We start from the raw sequence: 19,890 nt of genomic DNA, 5'->3' as shown, positions 1-19,890 counted from the left end.
CTGATAAGAGTCTGAATGGAGATGGAAGCCTACTATTTTTCACTTTATTTTTTTCACGGGTTTTTTTTTTGGTCTGTGCTTTCTTTCCCAACATGACTAATACGGAAACATGTTTTGCATGATTGCACACGAATAACCTATATCAAATTGCTTACCATCTTAGGGAGGTGAGATAGAGGGAAGGTAAAAAGAAAATTTCGGTCCTGCATATGGCTGCCGCCACCTGGGGCTCGCGCCGCCCAGAATAGCCAGGGAGCCATGGTGCTGCTCACGGCGCCGCTGAGGGTGCGCGCCCGCCTCACCGACCGCTACTGGCAGGTCCAGGACGTGCTGAAATACGCCCGGCACTTTCGGGGAAGGAAGAATCGGTGTTGCAGTTTGGGTGTCAGGGCTGTGCATAGAGCCTTTGTGAAATGTGCCAATGCCAGGAGACTGAAGAAGAGGAACATGAGAACGCTTTGGATTAATCGAATTACAGCTGCTTCCCAAGAACATGGCCTGAAGTATCCATCATTTATTAGCAATTTGATCAAGTGTCAGGTGGAGCTCAACAGGAAAGTCCTTGCTGACTTGGCTATTTATGAACCCAAGACTTTTAAGTCTTTGGCTGCTTTGGCCAAGAGGAGAAGAGAAGAAGGCCTCGTAGCCGCTCTGGGGGACGAGAAGGAGCCGGCGGGGATCTTTTCCAGGGTGGTGCATTATCAATGAAGGTGATGGAGCCGTGGCTACCACTGCCACCGCTGTGGCGCTTTGCCCAAAGAAGGACTGGGGGTAACTCAGCTACACCAATAACAAAGATAGGCAGTGTATGAACTTCCCCGGGCTGTTCACCTTCTTTGGTAATCATGTCTTTTCACATTTCAGGAGCGCGACAAGAGGAGAGGTAGCTGGGCTTTTACCAGGTGGGAGTCTGGGGGAGCCCTTTTCACACTGGAAACCCTAAAGGATTCATTCAGCATATGTTCTTTTAAACCAGGGGCAGACTTCAAAATATATTCAGAAAGAGATTGTAAAATAAAGCTTTTATAACCAAGAAAAAAAAAAAGAAAAGAAAATTTCAAACTCAAATTTTTAAATGAATATTTAAAATTGTCTTTACATATAATTGCGGGAAAATAAAATATTGTTTAAAAAAAGTCATGGGAAATTGATGAATGGTCTTTTCTGGATATGGTTTTAATCTCCAAGTATAAGCTTTAAGAGGACTAGTTTTATGTTGAGATAATTAGGTCTTTAGCAATATGAAACAGGTCCAAGTGAATGTCAAAAGTTGATAGTATTTTTTTAAAGACTTTTGGGAAAATGCCAGGTATCTAGTAATATAATGAGGTCTAATCACTGAAGCTGAATGAAGATGTTTATGTTTAATTTGGTGACTTTTACTATTATTATTTTCTCCAGATGGTCAATTAATTCTATTCCATATACCTGCTGGTTTATACTCCTCAGTGATTGCCTCCTGGCATACGTATGGCGGTTGAAGTTTTGTCTTGAGTACACAGAGCCTTAGTCGACCATGTTCCACATATCTTACTAAGTTTCACATGATTACCATGTCTCTTTTTGAATTACAGTTCAGCACACAGAGCCTTGTGTTCAGAGGCACCAAATGGTAGAGCATGTTAATCATACTTATTTCCTCTCTCCTTACAAAGGTTTCTGCAATGCTACCCTGGTTTCAGAAATGCTCTCTTTTTAAAAACATATCTGAAACTTCATTTGCGTGTGGCATGCTTTACTTCACTTGAGTTTTTAAAATATTCATGCAAAGAAGCATTTTCTTGATGAAATGCCCTTTGTATCCTCCAGGTTCTGTACAAGTCAACAAGCATTTATTAAATGTTTACCTAGTTATGAATTCCAAAATCCTTCATTTAAGGAGGTAATTCAACTCAAACATCTTTTCTTTTCTCATTGGGCCAAATTATTCTTATTTCACCTTTCTTCTCCCCCAGTGAGTAATTTCTTCCCCACTCCTGCTTTTTTTTCTTTTCCCATTAGATTATAAGCTCCTTGAAGGCACTGAATCTTGTGCTCTCTCTCTCTCTCTCTCTCTCTTTCTTTTCTTATACCACCAGTGCTTAGTATACTGCCTGGCACATAGTACGTGCTTAATAAATGTTTCATGACATTGACATTACTATGTACCAGGCTTGGGAATACAAATACAAGATGAACAATAGACCCTGCCCTCAAGAAGCTTACATTCCGATAGGAGAGATGGAAGAAGCATTTATTAAATGCACATTATATACCAGGCACTGCCCTACATCCTTTACAAATGTTATCTCAACTCAACCTCACAACTATCCTTGGAGGTAGATGCTCCTATTATATCCATTTTACAGTTGAAAAAGCCAAGGCAGACAGAGCTGAAATGACTTGCTCAGGGTCATGGAGCTAGTAAGTTTCTGAGGCCAGACCACAGGACTTCTGGATCCCACAACCAGCACTCTATCCACTGTGCCATCCAGAGCAAGATAACACATAAAAGGAAACCGAAAAGAGAAAAGAAGGTACACATGTGTATGGTGGTAGAAAAAGTCTAGAAATCAGCTATTAAGCATGGAGTAGAAGGAAGTCATGACTAATCTGGGCATTTTCTTTAAGGTGAAGTTTCTGGGAGGAACGAGGCAATCAGAAGAGCAAGTCCAAGGCAGAAGTTACTTTCAATGTGAGAAGTCCTGGGTGAGGAGAGCTTCTAGGTTGAGGAGGTTTGGGGTAAATGGTTGAAACAATCCAAGAAAATGTTCAGGGAAAGTTTAAAGAACAAGATTCTAGTCTGGTCCCAGCAAATATCAAATATTTTACTATTTTGTATTTACTTGTATTCGTATTTGCATTTACTAGTTTGTACTATGGATTTCAATTCCAAACTTCTTTACAATTTACTTCAAATTAATTTCATAATTAAAATAAATGGAACCTACGTATGATCTCACTTCATTCCACTGGAGAATGAGTTGGACAAGAGATCATAAATTTCATGCCTCCATGGAGCAATATTCTAGGATGACAAGAAGCCCACAATTTGCCAAAAATATCTTACTGCAAAAAACTCTTCCAACCCTCTCTTTTAGAATTTTGTTCTCATGGCAGTGTTCTAAGAGTCTTTGTATACTGATGAGTACTAACATGGAAAAAAAGACATGTAAGAGATCAATGAGTATGTGTTATGGATTAAATAATTAATTATTCTCAAAGTACGATTTAGGCATCCTTGCCAATCCACATGACCTCTCCAGTTGACATCAAGTATTAATGCTTATAATTAATGTTTTGTAATAAATGCCTTTTTGTTTCTCAATTAATAGGGTGCAATAATTATGAAAAGAATGCTGAACCTAGAGAAAATGGACCTGGATTTTATTCACAGCTCTTATATTTACTATTTACGTGATGGACAGAACTACTCTGGATCTCAGGTTTGGTTTTTGTTACTGTTGTTATTACTTCATCCGTATTAGCTGGACTAGGAATAAGTTGGATGAGGATCTAGAATAATTCCAGTTCTAAGTTCTCTTATTCCAATAATTTATTCTGATGGCTTTCAGTGATATAGCAATCAAAGCACCACCACTGTTTCTACTAATTCTGCTGAAGTGTCACATATGAACGGGTCAAGTGCAGTTCATTCTTCTATATATTTTTGCCCCACAGACATCATGCCTAGTCAAGCAAATCTGAGAACAAGTACAGGTGAGGGTGACCTTTTGATTAAGTCCAAGTCTTACAGAACAAATCCTTTTATTAAGGGGATTTGTTCTGTAATGTTTAGATTTGGTCAAAGGGCTGCGCTTGAGGACCTAGAGGGCCCCATGTGGCCTCAAGGCTGCAGGTTCTCCATCCCTACAGTAGATTTTATGATGTATCTGTCAAACTCACACTAAGTTAATTTAATGATTAACTGGAAATGGTTAAAATTATCATTAGCAATAGGAAACAGAATGGTTCGGCATATTCACCTACCACCTCACTTCAATTCAACAAGGATTTATTAAGTTCTTTCCCTATTTCAGACCAGACGCTAGGTACAAAAAACAAAACAATTTACTATGAGGCGTCAGGATAAAATACATGCATGAAGAATTAAATACAAAATAATCTGAGAGAAAGCATTAACACTTAGGGAGAATGGGCCTAAGCCTGAGTTAAGCCTCTATAGAAAATAAGGATTCTAAGTGGTAGAGATGAGGGAGGAGTTCCTTCTTTGCAGGAGGGACAGCCTGTTCAATAAATAACTTTGAAATATCCTTTTAGGATTGTAAAATGGATGACAACGGATTTAGAAAGTATTCAAACAAAAGCCCATGAAACATTAATGAAAAATTGGTCATGTCAACCTAGGAAGCTATAGAAAGATTAGCACTTCTTCAAAAATAAAGAAAGGATTATAAATGTTTTCAGATTGCATAATAAATAGGGTCAACAGTTACAGAAATACTTCTAAATAAATGGATACCTGTAAAGTTGAGGTGATCGAGCAAATCAATCAAGTCACTCCACTTAAAGTAAATGATAAGATGGTCAATCAATCTCAATCAGAAGCTTTGGACTAAGTGTGAAAAGTCTTTGAAAGCCTTTGGTTAAAGTGAAATGAAGCCAGACAGGAAGTACTTTAACTGGCTTTGTTAGATATTTCCTTCTGACATCTGGGTCCTATACAAATATTAAGTTACCCAGGACTCGAAAGCTCTAGCAAATGGTTCAACATGAGAAAGAAAGCTTCCAAGGAGGAACCGCCCGGAGAGGAAAAAAAAAAAGGCTAAACTTCTGCCTTGGCCTAGGTTATCTCTACCCATTCCTTAGGCTAGAGGAGGCTCTGTATGAGCTTCAAAGGATCCAGATGATGTTGAACTTTCTCCCTGCAATGCCCTAGTGCCAATGCTGGACAGGTAATGGCAGTGTCTGCACTGGGAGCCCAGGACAAATTCAATAGATTCCTAACTCCGCAAAAAGCCCTGCAAAAATCTATGTCATGTCTAACGGGAACTTTTTGAGTATCCCAAGAATGGGAGAAAAGGATTTATCTCAATGAGGATCTTTGAGTAACTTCATTGCCACATGTGCTAAGACTGAGATCACTTGCCCTGGAACTCTGTATTTGTAGGAAATTGTCACATATGTGGGGGCGGGGGAGGGAACTGAGTTTCACAATTTTAATTACCTTAGAGAATATCACTTTCTAAAAGATACTTTAAACTGGTTGACTGCATATATTCTCAACCGATAATCCCTGGGGGAGGAAGCAAAATGTTTGTGTTCCAGTCTATTGTATTGGAAAATCAGCCTTGACACCTCAGGGATGTCCCTAGCCCTGAAGGGGAGATTCAGTGTTGCTCCAGAATGTAAGACTCGTCTGTTAGTGTGGAAACTGAGACAGATTGTCAGAATTTATATGGGCTACACATCACTTTACAAAGCAATAGTAAAGGATGGAGATAGGCATATGCCAACATATATAACAATGTAATCAATATTGATTATTTTTGTATGAAATATATAATGTAGCTAAAATCTAAGAGTAAAAGCAAAAATCCCTTATAAACTCACCCAGTGATATGTAATGGAAAAATAAATGGCTAAGTGAATTTAACTGGAGGAGCCTTAATTTCAGGATCTAGCAAAGAATGAGCACTTTCAGACTATAATGGTGCTAAATATACCTTTATTAAGATCATGAAAGTGTGTGTGTATATAAATATAAAATATAAGATGTATGTATGTAATGCATAAAATAGTGACTAAGGAAAACGGGATGAAAGTTCAACCCTAAATCAGTTGCAGTTGGACATGGCTGCCCTTGATTCAGTCTCTCATATAAGACTTGGCTAGCTCCCAACAGGCAAAACACCGTTTTGTTTCCTCGGGGAGAATGCTACTACCTATGACAGAATCACTTTCATAAGGGAAGAAAACAGATGACTATGGGAAGGAATACAAACTCATGATGAGTATGATATACAATAAGATCTTCCTAGAAGTTTTTCAACCAGTCCTTCGAACTGTAGCTTTCTGAACTCATCCAGGATGGCCAAATGGCAGAAATTTCTGCCCCTACTCAGGGTGTACTCCTACTGTGACTTTCCTTATCATCTGTCCCGCTACACCTTTACCACTTGCCAAAGTTCTCTAGGCCTTACTTTTTGCTTTGGCTCTATACTCCTGTAGTAATTGTTTCTCTTTCAGCCAGCAGCCCTGAGGGACTTCCCCTCCCAGGCCCCTACTCTAGTTATCTGACCTACCAATGTAACTTAAGGACCCCTAGGCCTTGCCATTTAATCCATCGCTGCACCTTCAGGACATCTGACCCTTGCCATCTGACCCACAGCTTGGTTTGTTTTTTTTTTTTTTAATGTGTTGTCTATATGACACAATCTAATGATTATGAACTTCTTGAAGGCAGGACAAATTCACTTTCTATTTGTATCTTCTCTATGTTAGCACAGTGCTTGGAACATAGTAAGTACTTAAACTCTTTTTCTTTATTCAATTTATTAATTCTTGGTGAGACTGATCCCAAATTGATCCTGATCCTGTATAATTTTCTAACTGGTCCCATTTACAATTAATTGCATTTGTCCTGTAAACTGCTTAAGTCATGGCTCTTTGTCTCTGAACTTGGTTCTGAGATTCAGCTGGTCTATAGCAGGTTGTTTAAAAATCCAGCCCTCCCTCTAATCAGTGATTTATTCTTGCCTCAAGGAATTTATCTGACCTTGGGAGATGCATGTGAACACAAAGGAATCTCCTGTCTTTACACTACCAAGCTAACCTTCAATGATACCTTGTTTGCTGTCCAAAAAGGGCTGGTCTATTATCTTTTGACCTTGCACCTGGACTCCAACAACGAGCACTTCTGCATAGGAGAAAAAGAGTGTCGTTGCTAGCCCCCATTACCAAACTTTCAACCACTCATGTTATTCCCTGTGCCTCAGCTCTGTAACCAATCATATTTTCCTGAAGCACATGATATTGTCTACGCTGTTGTTTTCTTCATTCTGTCCTCTCCAAAACCCATAAAAAGGGAGGTATCCTTTTGCTCTGGGTCTTTAGCATAAATGGAGGCAAGTCATTAACCCACTTACTGGCAGGCAGCAAGCCCCTGATAATAAATTTTATCTTGTGTGGAAAAATTGCCTCAGTCTACCCTTCTTGTTAGGTTTCACTCACAACACTGGCCTAAATTAGATGCTCACAAACTTAAACTCTTGAGAATTTTGGAATAACTAGGATAAGGAGACCTATGTGGTCTCTCCTAAGACCTGCCTTCCACACTATTAGAAAAAGAATGAATAAATGATTGAAAAAGCATTTGGGAGTGAATGAATGAAAGGCATTGTGCTATATACTGTGAATATAAATACAAAAGGGAGAGCCTGTCCTCAACAAAATTTTTATTCTATCAGAGGAAGAAGACATATATAGGAGAGTGGTGACTAGGGGAGGGAGTTATCATTTATATCAGTCAAAGAGGGGATAATACCTCACACAGGATTTATTCCTGTACTATGCATTTGATAAATCCTTATGGCCTAAGTGTGCATGAGAATGACATCATTTCCCACAGGCAGCAAAAAAATTAATACATTCCATGAAGAAGAGTGCTATGATAAATAAATGCATATATACACACGTATATATGCATATATACATGTGTATATATATATATATATACGTATGTATACATACATATACACATATATACATACATATCCTTGAGCTGATGAAACATCCTATCTATCCACTGGTTCATCTTTCCTCCCGCCTCTGGAAGACTACTGAATGAGACAGACTCTGGTGGGTTGACAGCTGCCATTTCTCTTGTGAAGGCACCATGATACTTCAAATTACCCAGGTTCACAATCTCAGACTAAATCTCAATTGTTTCTTCTTCCTCATCCATCCCCCATATCAAATCAATTGCCATATTTTATCAGTTCTACCCTACATATTTCTTACTATCCCCTTCTCCACTCAAAATGCTACCACCTCAGTTTAGGTCCTTACCTCCTCACACCTGAGTCATACTGCAAGAAATTCCAAATTTGTATTGCTTCCCCTAATCTCTCCCCTTGATAATCTATCCTCTTCGCAAATTGATCTTCCTAAAGCACGAGCCCACCATGTCTACAAACCTCCTTCAGATGTTTCAGTGTTTCCCTCCTGAATGAAATAAATAATTGATGTAGCCTTTTAAACCCATTAAAACTCAGCTCTAGCCTATCTTTTGTGAATGATTTCTCATTATTCACAATTCACATGTTATATTGTCACCAAAATGGCTCACCTGCTATACATCGCACACACCATTCTATCTCCTAACCTATGCCTTTGCAGAAACTGCTACCCCTCTGGCAATTCACCTTTCAGGATTCTTATCCCAAATGTGCCTCCTCCTACATGATGCCTTCTCTGATCCTCCTGATTCTTAGCGCTCCTTCCTCAAAATTATTTTGCATTCATACTTCAATACTCCCATGGATTTATGATCTCACTGATATGTGTGTTGTCTCCAAAAATATGAATTTTAAACCAGTCATGTCTACCCATTCTACACAACTTCCACAATATGTTAAGGGCTTATCTAGAGTTCAAAGGCTCAGAGAATCTTGGATTTCAGAGTAGAAGGGCTTCAGAGGCCAGCAAATCCACTCTCTGTATATTACACAAGGGAAAACTAAGGTCCAGGGATCATTCCATCTCTCAGCTCTAGGAATTTTCTCTGGCCATCCTACAGGCCTGAAATATTCTCCCTCCTCTGCTCCGCCTACTGACCTCCTCGGTTTAGGTGAAAACTAAAAGCCTATCTTTTACTGGAAGCCTTCCCCAACCTCTCAATTGCAGTACCTGCCCTCTATTAATTACTTCTTATTTATCCTGGACATAGTTTGAGATAGAGAGAGAGACAGATACAGAGACAGACAGAGAGAGAGAGAGAGAGAGAGAGATGTGTATGTGTATTTCTTTGCATGCTGTTCCCCAATTAGACTGTAAGTTCCTTGAGGGCAAAGACTGTCTTTTGCCTCTTTTTGTATCCTCAGAACTTAGCACAGTACCTGACAAACAGTAGGTACTTAATAAATGTTGATTGATTGTGACTCTTCCAAGGTCACACGGTAGCATTAGTGGTAGAATGTGAACCAGGGTCTTCTGACTTCAGAGCCAGCAATCTTTCCACTGTACCACTCAACATCACTGACATACAAATGAAGCAGATGAGGTATCCATCACCACAAAACCGGTCATTATTCTTTCCTGATTATACATTTCCTTGCTGATATCCTATATACTACTTCTAGTCATTTACCAAGTTGTTACGGCTCACTAGTGTTTCCCTAGTGAGGCAGTTGATTGCACAGTGGATAGAATGCTAGGCCTAGAATCAGAAAGACATTGGTCTCTGACGCTTACTAGCTGAGTGACCCTCGGCAAGCAACTTAATCTCTGTTTGCCTCAGTTTCTTCATCTATAAAACAGAGATAACAGCATCCTTCCCATGGTGTTGTGATGATCATATGAGTTAATATTTATAATGCATTTAGCTCAGTGCCTGGCAAAGAAAGTGATATATAAAAGTTATTATTATTATTATTATAATCGTTAATATTATTTTCAGTGTTTTCATTAACCTTCAGTTATCCTCTACTTTAATTATTTGATAACTGCAGTATTTCATTACTTATATGATAGGAGACCTACAAAATATGGCCAAGGCCAAATCCTGCCTTCCCAGCTAAGTCATGCTTTTACATTTTTAAATACAATAAAATATAACAACAAACACAATAATAGTAAAAACCATTCTTAGCTAATGGCCTGTACAAAAAGGGGTGACAATGCATATTTGACCTAGGGTCAAAGTATGGTATATCAGGTGTTCAGGGAGGACTAGTAACTCTGGTGTGAGGGGTTGCTGAGCCCTTTTCAACGCTACTCATCTACCTTTGGGGTCCACATTCACCCAATTCTCCCCTGTAGCTCCAAGGAACTAAACTGTAGCATGTGCAATAGCCATTCCAAGTTGAGTGTAACGGACAGGCCTCAAACCTGTCAGTGAGTTAAAGGGATATCGACCCCAAGCACATGAAGACACCACAGTCAAAACAGGCAGATGAGAACAATTTGTTCCAACGGTCATGAAGAAGTACTTAGAGTTTGGTCAGACACTGAAGACACCAAGGTCATGCCATCCACCGCATCCCAGGCCATCACCAGTCATCTTCACTTTTGTCTTGACACTGAACTTCAATGACTCTGAAAGAGAGGATGAGGCTGACAACTCTGCGCAACTCAGTCTCAAATCCAATTTACATGCAATTCAAGACATCACACATGATGTCATTGGTCTTCTTTGAAAACAAAGGATAAACAATAGCAGAATCACCAGGAGAATACTGATCTTAAAATAATGGACTTTTGTTTCTAAAACCTTGAAGTCTTTTTGAAAACTCTGAAATTTCCGAAAGAGAATCCAGCTTATACTTTTAATTCTGTTAAATTCTATTCCAATTCTTTATCCAGATCCAGTGTCTGTCCAAGATAAAACTGACAGATTAACTCTATATATTGCTCATCTAACTACATATCACAGTGTGGATAAGAGACATTCTTCATCCCCTTCTTTTTTAACTGTGTGTGCTGAAAGTTGCATAATGTTGAGGGGGTTATGGGACTTATTATAAGGTATCTGTAGGGAGATAATCAACCAGAGGCATGGTGTAATGGCAAGTAAAGTAGGACTTTTTGTTGTCTTTTGTTATGGAGTGCTTCTCAGCACTAAGGCAGTCAAGTGCCTTTGAGTCTTGCCTTTGTTTCAATCCAGTCTTTGACTGAATCAGGGGTCTTTGATAACCTGCCTAAGTCGCAGGAAGGCCTAGGTCACATAGGTTTGATTCACATGGTTGTGATGCCCTCTGACCCTGAAGAAGTATATATATATATGCTCTGAGGTTAGCATTTTGCTTGGGGCTTAGTCACTGGAAGAGTGTCCAGTGATGCGGCCAGGCAAGACTCTGGGTAGCCATTAAGGAGCCCCCCAGCTTTGAAAAACCCAGGTGTTGGTGCTCCTCTCTCTGGTAACTATGTATGTAAGGTATTGGACAGACAGCTAGAAGCCTGTCTGCTGATTGGTGTTATTTTGGTCTGTTTATATAATTTCTGCTTGTAATTTCTGTTTGTGTTTTCTCTGAAATTCAGGGTGCTGACTTTTTCCCCTGAACTAAGTGAATGATATATGTATGTTTAATTAAAGTAAGATTGTTAGCCCCTTAAAGTTGCTTTCCTTAGAAAAGCAGATCAAAGAGACTGTGCTAGTAACCCTCCCATGCACTGATGTTATTGGCTGTACACAGCCACAGTAGTGGCAAGTAGCATTGTTGTTACACATGGGAAAATTCCAGAACACTAATTCAACCAAAAAAAGTGACTGTGAGAATGTCAATAAGTTCCAAACCGCATGCCTTCTTTACCATCTATATAATATTTTACTGACAATTGTCTTCTATCTATCAATCTGTCTAATGCCCTACTAAAGGCATTCTTGATGCAGATATTTTCAAGAAATACACAGGTTTTCACAAGTGATATTTTACATCCTTACCATAACACAATCAACTGAAAAAAATGTAATGAATATAATGATTAGTTGAACAAGTTTGACTGTTTCGATCAATTTGTTTCAATAAACTAAACTGCCACCTTAAAGACTCTCCTGTAATAAGTTGCCTCCCATACTCAAATGGAAAAGTGATCTTATCTATTTGAGAGTTCTCTCCACATGATGCGAATAACAACTCACCAATGGCTGCCTATTCTATCTGACTCTCACACATGTCTTCCCAAAAGCTTGATATAGAGGGTCTACCTAAGAAGCCAGAAGCCTTTCTCACTTCTGACATAATGAGAACATCTGTTGAGAACTCTGCCCATACACTATTATCCTCTGCTTGCCATATAGATAGCCCATCTTTTCTTTTGATCATACAATTTTTGATGTAATCCTTTTTTAATGTTCATCAAAGTTCCCTTTTGTTTATATGTTGCAGCTTGCTTATATCCACCACATGCCTTTACAATGTACTCTATTTGATACTCATCTTTACTTCTTCTGAGGCATTGGTATTCCAGATCTCACATTACATACAGTAACACCTGTTAAACATTTGCATTGAAAATATAGGCCTCTACCATTATGCGAAGCTTGAGGTCGGGAAAACATTTTAAATTTTTCAAAAGCTTTATTGCCCACTCTGTTCATTTACATCACTTGGCTCAACTCATTATTCATACAGTCTGTCCCAAATATTCATACCATTGGAAAGCTCTATTACAACATTCAGTTGCTTGACAGAACTAGACATTCTTTATCTCTTTGGTTTTTCCTTATTAAATTTTCCATCCCCTTTTTTTTAATCAATCAGGACTTAGGTTTTTCCCATACCTTTAGTATATTCCACTCATTTACATGGCTTATATATTGGCCTCTCAATACCCTCACAATTTCATTGTCTCTAAGCACAGACCTCTACATAAACTTGATCTAATTCCATTGCTTTTCCCATCTTTGTCGTCTTTAAGGCCATTTCTGTGTCAGCTATAAGCATTTCAGTAACTATGGTATTAGGGCTAAGTGTGGTGGTTGCTACTCATCGATGGAGAAAACAGCATGTTATAATGATGTGTGCTGTTCTTTTCCATTTTTTATGCTTGTAGCCCTCTTTCTGGATTTATCCTGGAATGCACTGGGGATGGCTATGCTTAGTTTATTATTTTTCCAGGTTCAATTTAAACTAGTTTTATCTTTCACCACTTATGTGTTCTTTCTGAGACAATACTGTTCACAATTATCCATCATCATTCTTCAAAAATTTTAAAGGTGTTTATATTTTAAGTCAGTGTTGCTTTTGGCAGTCATCTCTCTGCTTTGCAACCAAGTCAAATGTCCCTGACAAAGGAACTTTCTGGGCTCTTTTGATTTCCTTACTGTAGTAATTACTACATTGGTTTAACTGATGAATGAAGTTTTTATAACCTGTGTTGAGGTCATTCCTGTTGTCCATTTTTCCATTTTTATTTTCAATAGTTTGTTTAAGTATGTCAAGGTTAAATATTCTTAATTATGTGTTTCAGCACTATCCTTTTTTCTTGTTTATTATCAATTCTGATCTTGGTTCTTTGAAATGATAGTTTGACCTGTCTAGAAAGCTGACTCAGGAGTAACTACCATGTCTATAATAAGTTTTTTTTTTTCCTGTCTGTTAAAATATAGTCAATTTTGTTATCTGTTATGTTGTTTGGCTCTCATCAAGAATAAGCACTTACAAATTTTGAAGAGAGTTTTTATCGTATCGATGTGTAAGGCTTCTGTATAATCTACATAGTCTTGGGTTTTTCTCATTACTTTCTTCAGGATCATATATTTCCCCATTGTTCTTCCTATCTAAACCTTTTCCTATTGCACTAAAGTCATAAACTACCAGAGTGTATGTTGTTTTCATATTTAGGGTCTAAGCAAGTTCTTCCCAGAATTTATTTACTACTTTGTCCTCAGAAACTGGTGTTGATATGTAAGCTGTAGTTATTTTGTATGTTTTTCTTTTTGCAAATGCTCATCATTAGTGCAGCAATATATGATAACAAAATGTCCCATGAAATAACATGTCTTGTAACCTTCTGGAATATAATAAAACCCACTTCATCAGTCCCGTCCCCCCCCCCACTCTTTTTTTGCCTCTCCAAGGAGAGCCTGTGGGCCATCCCTCCATTTAACTGAAAGAGGATGTGATTCAGTTCCTTCAGGATTATGTCCACTTGTTGATCTTTGAATAAGAATATCACGTTTAGACTACTGAGTCAAATTAGATTTAATTGTTAGTCTATAAACTTTGTGGTCCTCAAGACTCTCTGGCCCCTTCTCCAGCCATTCTGTCACTATCCCTGAAGTAGTAAAAGTTACTTTTCCTCCACAAAATTACTACTAAATGACTCATTTGGTATGAAGGTGATTCCTGGGTTATTGAATGCTATACCTGTGAAGAACAAAATAAAGCAGATTCTATCAGACTGGAAAGGCTTCAAGTGTGGTCTCAGGAACTCAGCAAGTCTGATTTATGAGTACCAGATTACCAGTAGAATGACCACGTGATGATAAAATATATACATGGCCATGACAATCCATAAAACAAATTGTCCTCAGTTTGCGTTCAGCCATCTTCCTCTTCTCACTCATATGAATGAAAAAAATTACATAGGCTACCTTGAGATATGTAACAACCAAGGTAATATTTTCCAACAATTTTCTTATCTTTAAATCAGTAAATTTATAAAAAAACTGAGATATATGCTCACTTAAGACACTTACCACTTTTGAAAGTGTGCAAGGAGAAGTGGCATTTTCTAGGTCTGGAGACACTCTCCAAATGCTCTTGTTTCTGACTGATACTGTACTGATGGTATCAAGCCCAGGCACATTACAGAGCCTCTTAAATGACACCCATAATCACTCAATAGACTTTGGCCCAACTATTTGTGCAAGCAAAACATCAGGATAATTTTTTTTACTGTATTTTGTGTTTCTTTATTGCAAATTTAGAGCTGGAAGGGATCTTAGAGGCTCTGTCTACTTCAATGCCTGCATTTGATATGAGGAAAGTGGACCCAGAGAGTTTAACTGATATGCCAAGGTTCATATAGACAGTACCAGGTAAAGACAGAATTTGAACATTTTGACTTCAAAGACAACATTCTTTCTATTACACTACTTATATAATTTGTATATACAAAAATTATAGCTTTTCCATCAAACACATAGGGGTGTGTGTGTGTATATATGTATATACACACACATGCACACATAAGCAAGTATATGCTGCTGTTTGTTCTTTCCTTTTGAAGAGGACCAGTGATATCACCCAGTGTAAATTGGATTTAAGTGAGGCAGAGAAGCACAAAGTCATTAGCCTCACCCTCTCTTCCAGGGTCACTGAAGTCCAGTGGCAAGACAAAAGTCAGTATCACTGGCAATTGTCCAGGATGCAGTGGATAGATGACCTTGGCATCTTTAATGTCTGACCAAGCTTTAAACACTCCATACTACTTAGAAATGGTTCTCATCCACCCATTCCACCAGGGAAAGTCTTCACATGTTTGGGGTAGACAACTCCCTAACTCACCAACGTGTTTGTGGCCACTTACTCTCAACCTGGTTAGCCTGTCTGCCAAGATTGTTTACTGGGGTGTGGCCACCGCACTTACCATAGATTCTTGGAGTCACAGGTGATTCTTGAGTGGCAGGTAGACATCAAAGATAGATAAGCTTCCCTAATGAACATACATATAGATTTAGATTGACAAACTCTATAGTTAATCCATCACACTACATGTCATAATCTGGGAAATTGGCATTCTACAGCCACTTGGCACTTCCCAAGTTTTTCCCCATCAAAAATGTACATGTATATACATACATGTGAATATATAGATTGATATAGTTTATCCAAACTATGTGTCATGTATAATTATATGTATGTATATACATATATAGACATGTGACAAACAGTAAAAATGGATAATGAGAAAGCCCTAGAATTAAACAGGAGGAAGAAAGCAGGCTAGATTGCCTTGAAGAAATTTCAAATGTTCTTTAAAATTCCCAAACTTCTCCCATAAACAAAGGGTCCATCATTTTAACACTAATATGCTACTTGTGTTGTTGCAAGACATTGAACACAACAGTCTCCCAAGAATTCAAAGTGAATGTCACACAGAGGGTAATGAGAAATTTGAGAGTTGTGAGCAGGTTGCAACATATAACCAGTAAGAATCATGGAAGAATCTGGCAAATGTATGATTGGAAGAAGAGGCAGCTAGGTGGCTCAGTGTATAGAGTGCTGGGCCTGGATTCAGGAAGATCTGAGTTCAAATTCAGCCTTAGACACTCACTAGCTGTGTGGCCCTGGGCAAGTCATTTAACCTCTGTTTGCTTTAATTCACTGGAGAAGGAAATGGCAAACCACTCTAGAATCTTTGCCAAGGAAACTCCATGGATAGTATGGTTCTCAGGGTCACAAAGAGTTGGACACAATTGAACCACAACAACAAACAAAACAAACAACATGACTGGAAGAGAAGACAAGTGAACATCATGAGTTCTCAAGTAGTATCTTCACTTGTCAAGATAAAATAATGAAGGCCACCAGCATGCTGGGTAGACCCTTTGGGACCACCATTTTATTAGGGGAGGAGGACGCAGAAAATAGTTATATAGAATTAGAAGACATGAATAGATTGTGAAATGCATCAGTGGAGGGAATATTCACATTGACGAGATCACAGATCCATTTGAGTATTGGTTATTTTTCTTTTCTAAGATGTAGTAGAGCTTATCTCCTAGAGGTTTAGAGTCAGGAAAATCCAGGTTCTAATTCTATTGCTAACCCATCAGTTTTGAGGCCCTAAGCAACTAAAAGGTCACAGGTCTAGAGCTGGCAGGACCATCAGATGCCATCAAGTCCAACCCACTCATTTTACAAATGAGGAAACTGAAGCTCATGAAGGTTAAATTACTTTCTCAAGGTCACACAAGTAGTAACATCAGAGGAGGGATTTCAATGTAGATCAATGACTCCAAAATTAGTGCTATTTCCACCATTATTAGATTGCCTCACTTAGCCTCTATGTGCCCAAGAATATGCCTTAGCCCTTATATACTAAATCACAAACATGCTATAGTCATATTGTCTGAGGGGCTGTTGAGGGTGAGGGTGGGAAGGTGAGAAAAGGAGAGTTCCCACAGTGGTAGTTCCATATGCTGACAAAATAAAAGAACTCTTACCTAGTCCCATACATTTCACTAAAATAGTTACTGAATCAAGCTTGCTTTCTTGAAGTTTCCTGGAATCTCTATTTTTACCACACGTAAGGCTAATAAGATACATATATTATAGTTCACAAAGCTGCTCATAATTCTGCAGGAAACTTTTCAAATGTATCATCTCTCCTAGTCCTCTTAGCAACTACTCCTTCCTATAGCCTGTCATATTATCCTTTTAATGTAGTATATCATTGCTCTATTTTTTTTCAGAAAGGCCCTAAGTATATGTATGGGAAAGAATTTGGCCAATAAGAACAACCAGTTCAAATGAATAGGCCTTTTTTAAGTATAATGAGTCCAAATTTCTACAGCCATATGGTTGGTGATACACCAGTAGGATTTCAGTTTACTGAGAATTAAGCATAGTGTCTGAATGAATCTACACAAGCATGACATATAACCTTCTAATTTGAATTTCAAGGACTTGCTCCCTCATGGTTACTTCATCTCTCTACCTCTTTCCTCAATGGAACATTTCATTTATCTCAAACATATGCTTGCAATGTTTTAATTCTCAGTTAAATACTGCTCACATTTGCATAGCCCTTGCCTCAGATCACTCAAGGAGCAAGCTCACATGAAGACATCAAAGATAATTTAATTATATATCTCAGCTATACCCTAGGTAATGCAGTACCAGTCCTAAGAAAATTTCTGCGACCTTATCCAGTTTTCAAATGCCTATGAAAAAGCACTGGATTTAACATCTAGCTTAAAATAAATAGCATAGCTTATTAAAGGCCATATATAAGTTAGTGAAAACAAAGATAAGAGAAATATTTATTGACTTTTGTTTTTGAAGACAACCTCAAAGAAACCATGCTAAAATTGGAGGTATGGACATAAAATAATTTTTTGTGTGTACCTCTTAGATATTGATACTACAAAGTCAGGCATAAAACAGGGAGATACAGCACTCCAAAGAGTATTCGCCACTGTCTTGGAAGAGATCTAGTTCAAAATCCAGTTGGAAACTAGATTCCCTATAGATGTGAAGGGTTTCAAGAGCCTTCTGTTTGCAGGAGACATTGTGCTAATGGCAGCAAGCACCAGAAGAGCACAAAGATCCCTAAATTATACATATATCTATATCTATATCTATATCTATATCTATATCTATATCTATATCTATCTATCTTTCTATCTATATAATCAGTCGAAACAGTTTGGCCTATTCATAAAGGGAAAAAGAGTGGATGAGGAATCACTATTTTTAACTATGACATGCAGATGAACAGATAATCCACAGAGATAATCCATCAGTGCATAGCTGGCAGTAACTGCAAACTAATGATATTGTGGGCCCAAAACTAAACAGGAGAAGAACAGTCTATTAGCCTTTGAGAAACAAAGACCAATCTTTTTAATATTTACATTCTTCTGGTGACACTGTATGGCTATATGTCACTCACGGAATGTTAGTCTCCAAAGAAATGAAGTTGAGGATCAACCAAAAGCCAATTAACATAGTATAAGTGAGAAGTCTATAAAACGTTCCTGACCAACAATGACACTCATTGGTGTAAAGGCTGTCTTTAGAGAAGTGTATGGCTTGAAAAAAAATGAGGGGCTATGCGCATTGGGGGAATAAAGGAAAACAGTGACCGCCTGAACATTCTATTGATATCCACACTATCTAAAATAAAAGGAAAGATGGTTCCCAACATGTCAGGCAGACCCCCTACAGTGAATTATTGTGACAGTATGGGTGCAAGTGACACAATGTTATAGGCAGCCATAGATTGGGTGGAATTTGCACAGAGCAGCTGGAGTATTAGATTATACCTTTTGGAATTAACTTATTTTAATTATACTTCATAAAAAGCAAAACACAGTTATGAATATGGGTATCTTCCTGAGACTACTCTCCGCCTCCCTTTTTTGAGTTCTGTAAACTTCAGACTTACTCAGAAACTGATTTCCAATTCGAGGATCTTAGCACTAAAAGTAGAAAAGTGGTCAGCACCATGACTAGAGGCAACAACTAGTTCTTCTTTGATGGAGGGTGGGGCACGACTGTTACACATAGCTATATTACTGATTATTTCTTTGTTGGTAGTGCTAATAGCATCTCCATTTTAGAAATCAGGGATTGAGGGAGTGTGAGGCTTAAGGAACTATTAAAAAATTAATGGCAGTTTCAGGAAGATATAAACATAGGAACAATAATATCTCTTCCGCTTTCTATGTGACTATGCTCATTCAGACTGAGAAAATGGTTGGATTTTACTAGCTGATAGTAAACCACTGTTTGCTGGTAGATTCAACTAGGCTAACCTTTTGTACCATTAGGGAGCTATTGCAGATTATTTTAGGAGTTAGTTTAGACCCAGGTAAGCCTTTAGGGCTTAGGAAGAATATTCCTGAATCCTCTGGATTTCCTAAGAAGAAATGCCCCTGTTATAGGAAAGTCTTTGAGTCCTCTCTTTAGTGTTTTAATCAGGAGGGAGTTAGCTTGGGAGATTGGGGGTGGGGAAGTGATGTAGAGGAGAGACAGTTGTATGTCAATGGTTCATCACCTTGTTTGCCTAATATCCTTCTCAGTAACTGGAATCTATGATATCTATCATGGATCTATTTGCCAGTATGAATGAAAATGAATTAAAAACCAAAGAAAACGCATTTTATAAACATTTACTATATGCCATGTGCTTTGTCAATCTCTGGCAACACAAAGACAGAAATGAAGAAAATTCCTGCCCTCAAGGATGTTATATTCTGATATGGAGAAAGAAAACATCAAGCGGAGTCATCACTAAAGCAGAGTGTTTGGACTTGAAAAATTACAGTGTCTCTGTGAATGGAGCAATGACAGTGGTAGGGGGATAGACTGACTTATTTTTGAATATTACATAAAAATATTACTTGCAAAGGAAATGGACAAGGTGCTACAAGCTGTATTTTTAGCCACTGATAAGTTACCTAACAGCACCATAAAAATTTGGCTGCACAGTGGTTCCATGAAAAATAACATATTTATAAATAAAATATTAAGGAATAAGGACTTAAGGTAAGTA

General features: G+C 38.1%; 1 protein-coding gene across 1 annotated transcript; it reads left to right on the top strand.

Moving 5' to 3' along the window:
• Positions 1–206: 206 nt before the first annotated feature.
• On the top strand, positions 207–915 carry LOC118848209 (39S ribosomal protein L20, mitochondrial-like). Its single transcript, XM_036757022.1, has one exon. The coding sequence runs from the start codon at positions 259–261 to the stop codon at positions 706–708; it is 450 nt and encodes a 149-aa protein (XP_036612917.1). The 5' UTR covers positions 207–258; the 3' UTR covers positions 709–915.
• Positions 916–19,890: the final 18,975 nt, after the last annotated feature.

This window comes from Trichosurus vulpecula, chromosome 4 (assembly GCF_011100635.1).
Source record: "Trichosurus vulpecula isolate mTriVul1 chromosome 4, mTriVul1.pri, whole genome shotgun sequence".
Lineage (NCBI taxonomy): Eukaryota > Metazoa > Chordata > Mammalia > Diprotodontia > Phalangeridae > Trichosurus > Trichosurus vulpecula.
Note: the sequence above shows the minus strand (reverse complement) of the source record. Positions and strands in the feature narration are given on the sequence as shown.

What these genes read in the sequence shown, in the direction of transcription:
- LOC118848209 (XM_036757022.1), top strand. Translation starts at nt 259, where the DNA reads ATGGTGCTGCTCACGGCGCCGCTGAGGGTGCGCGCCCGCCTCACCGAC.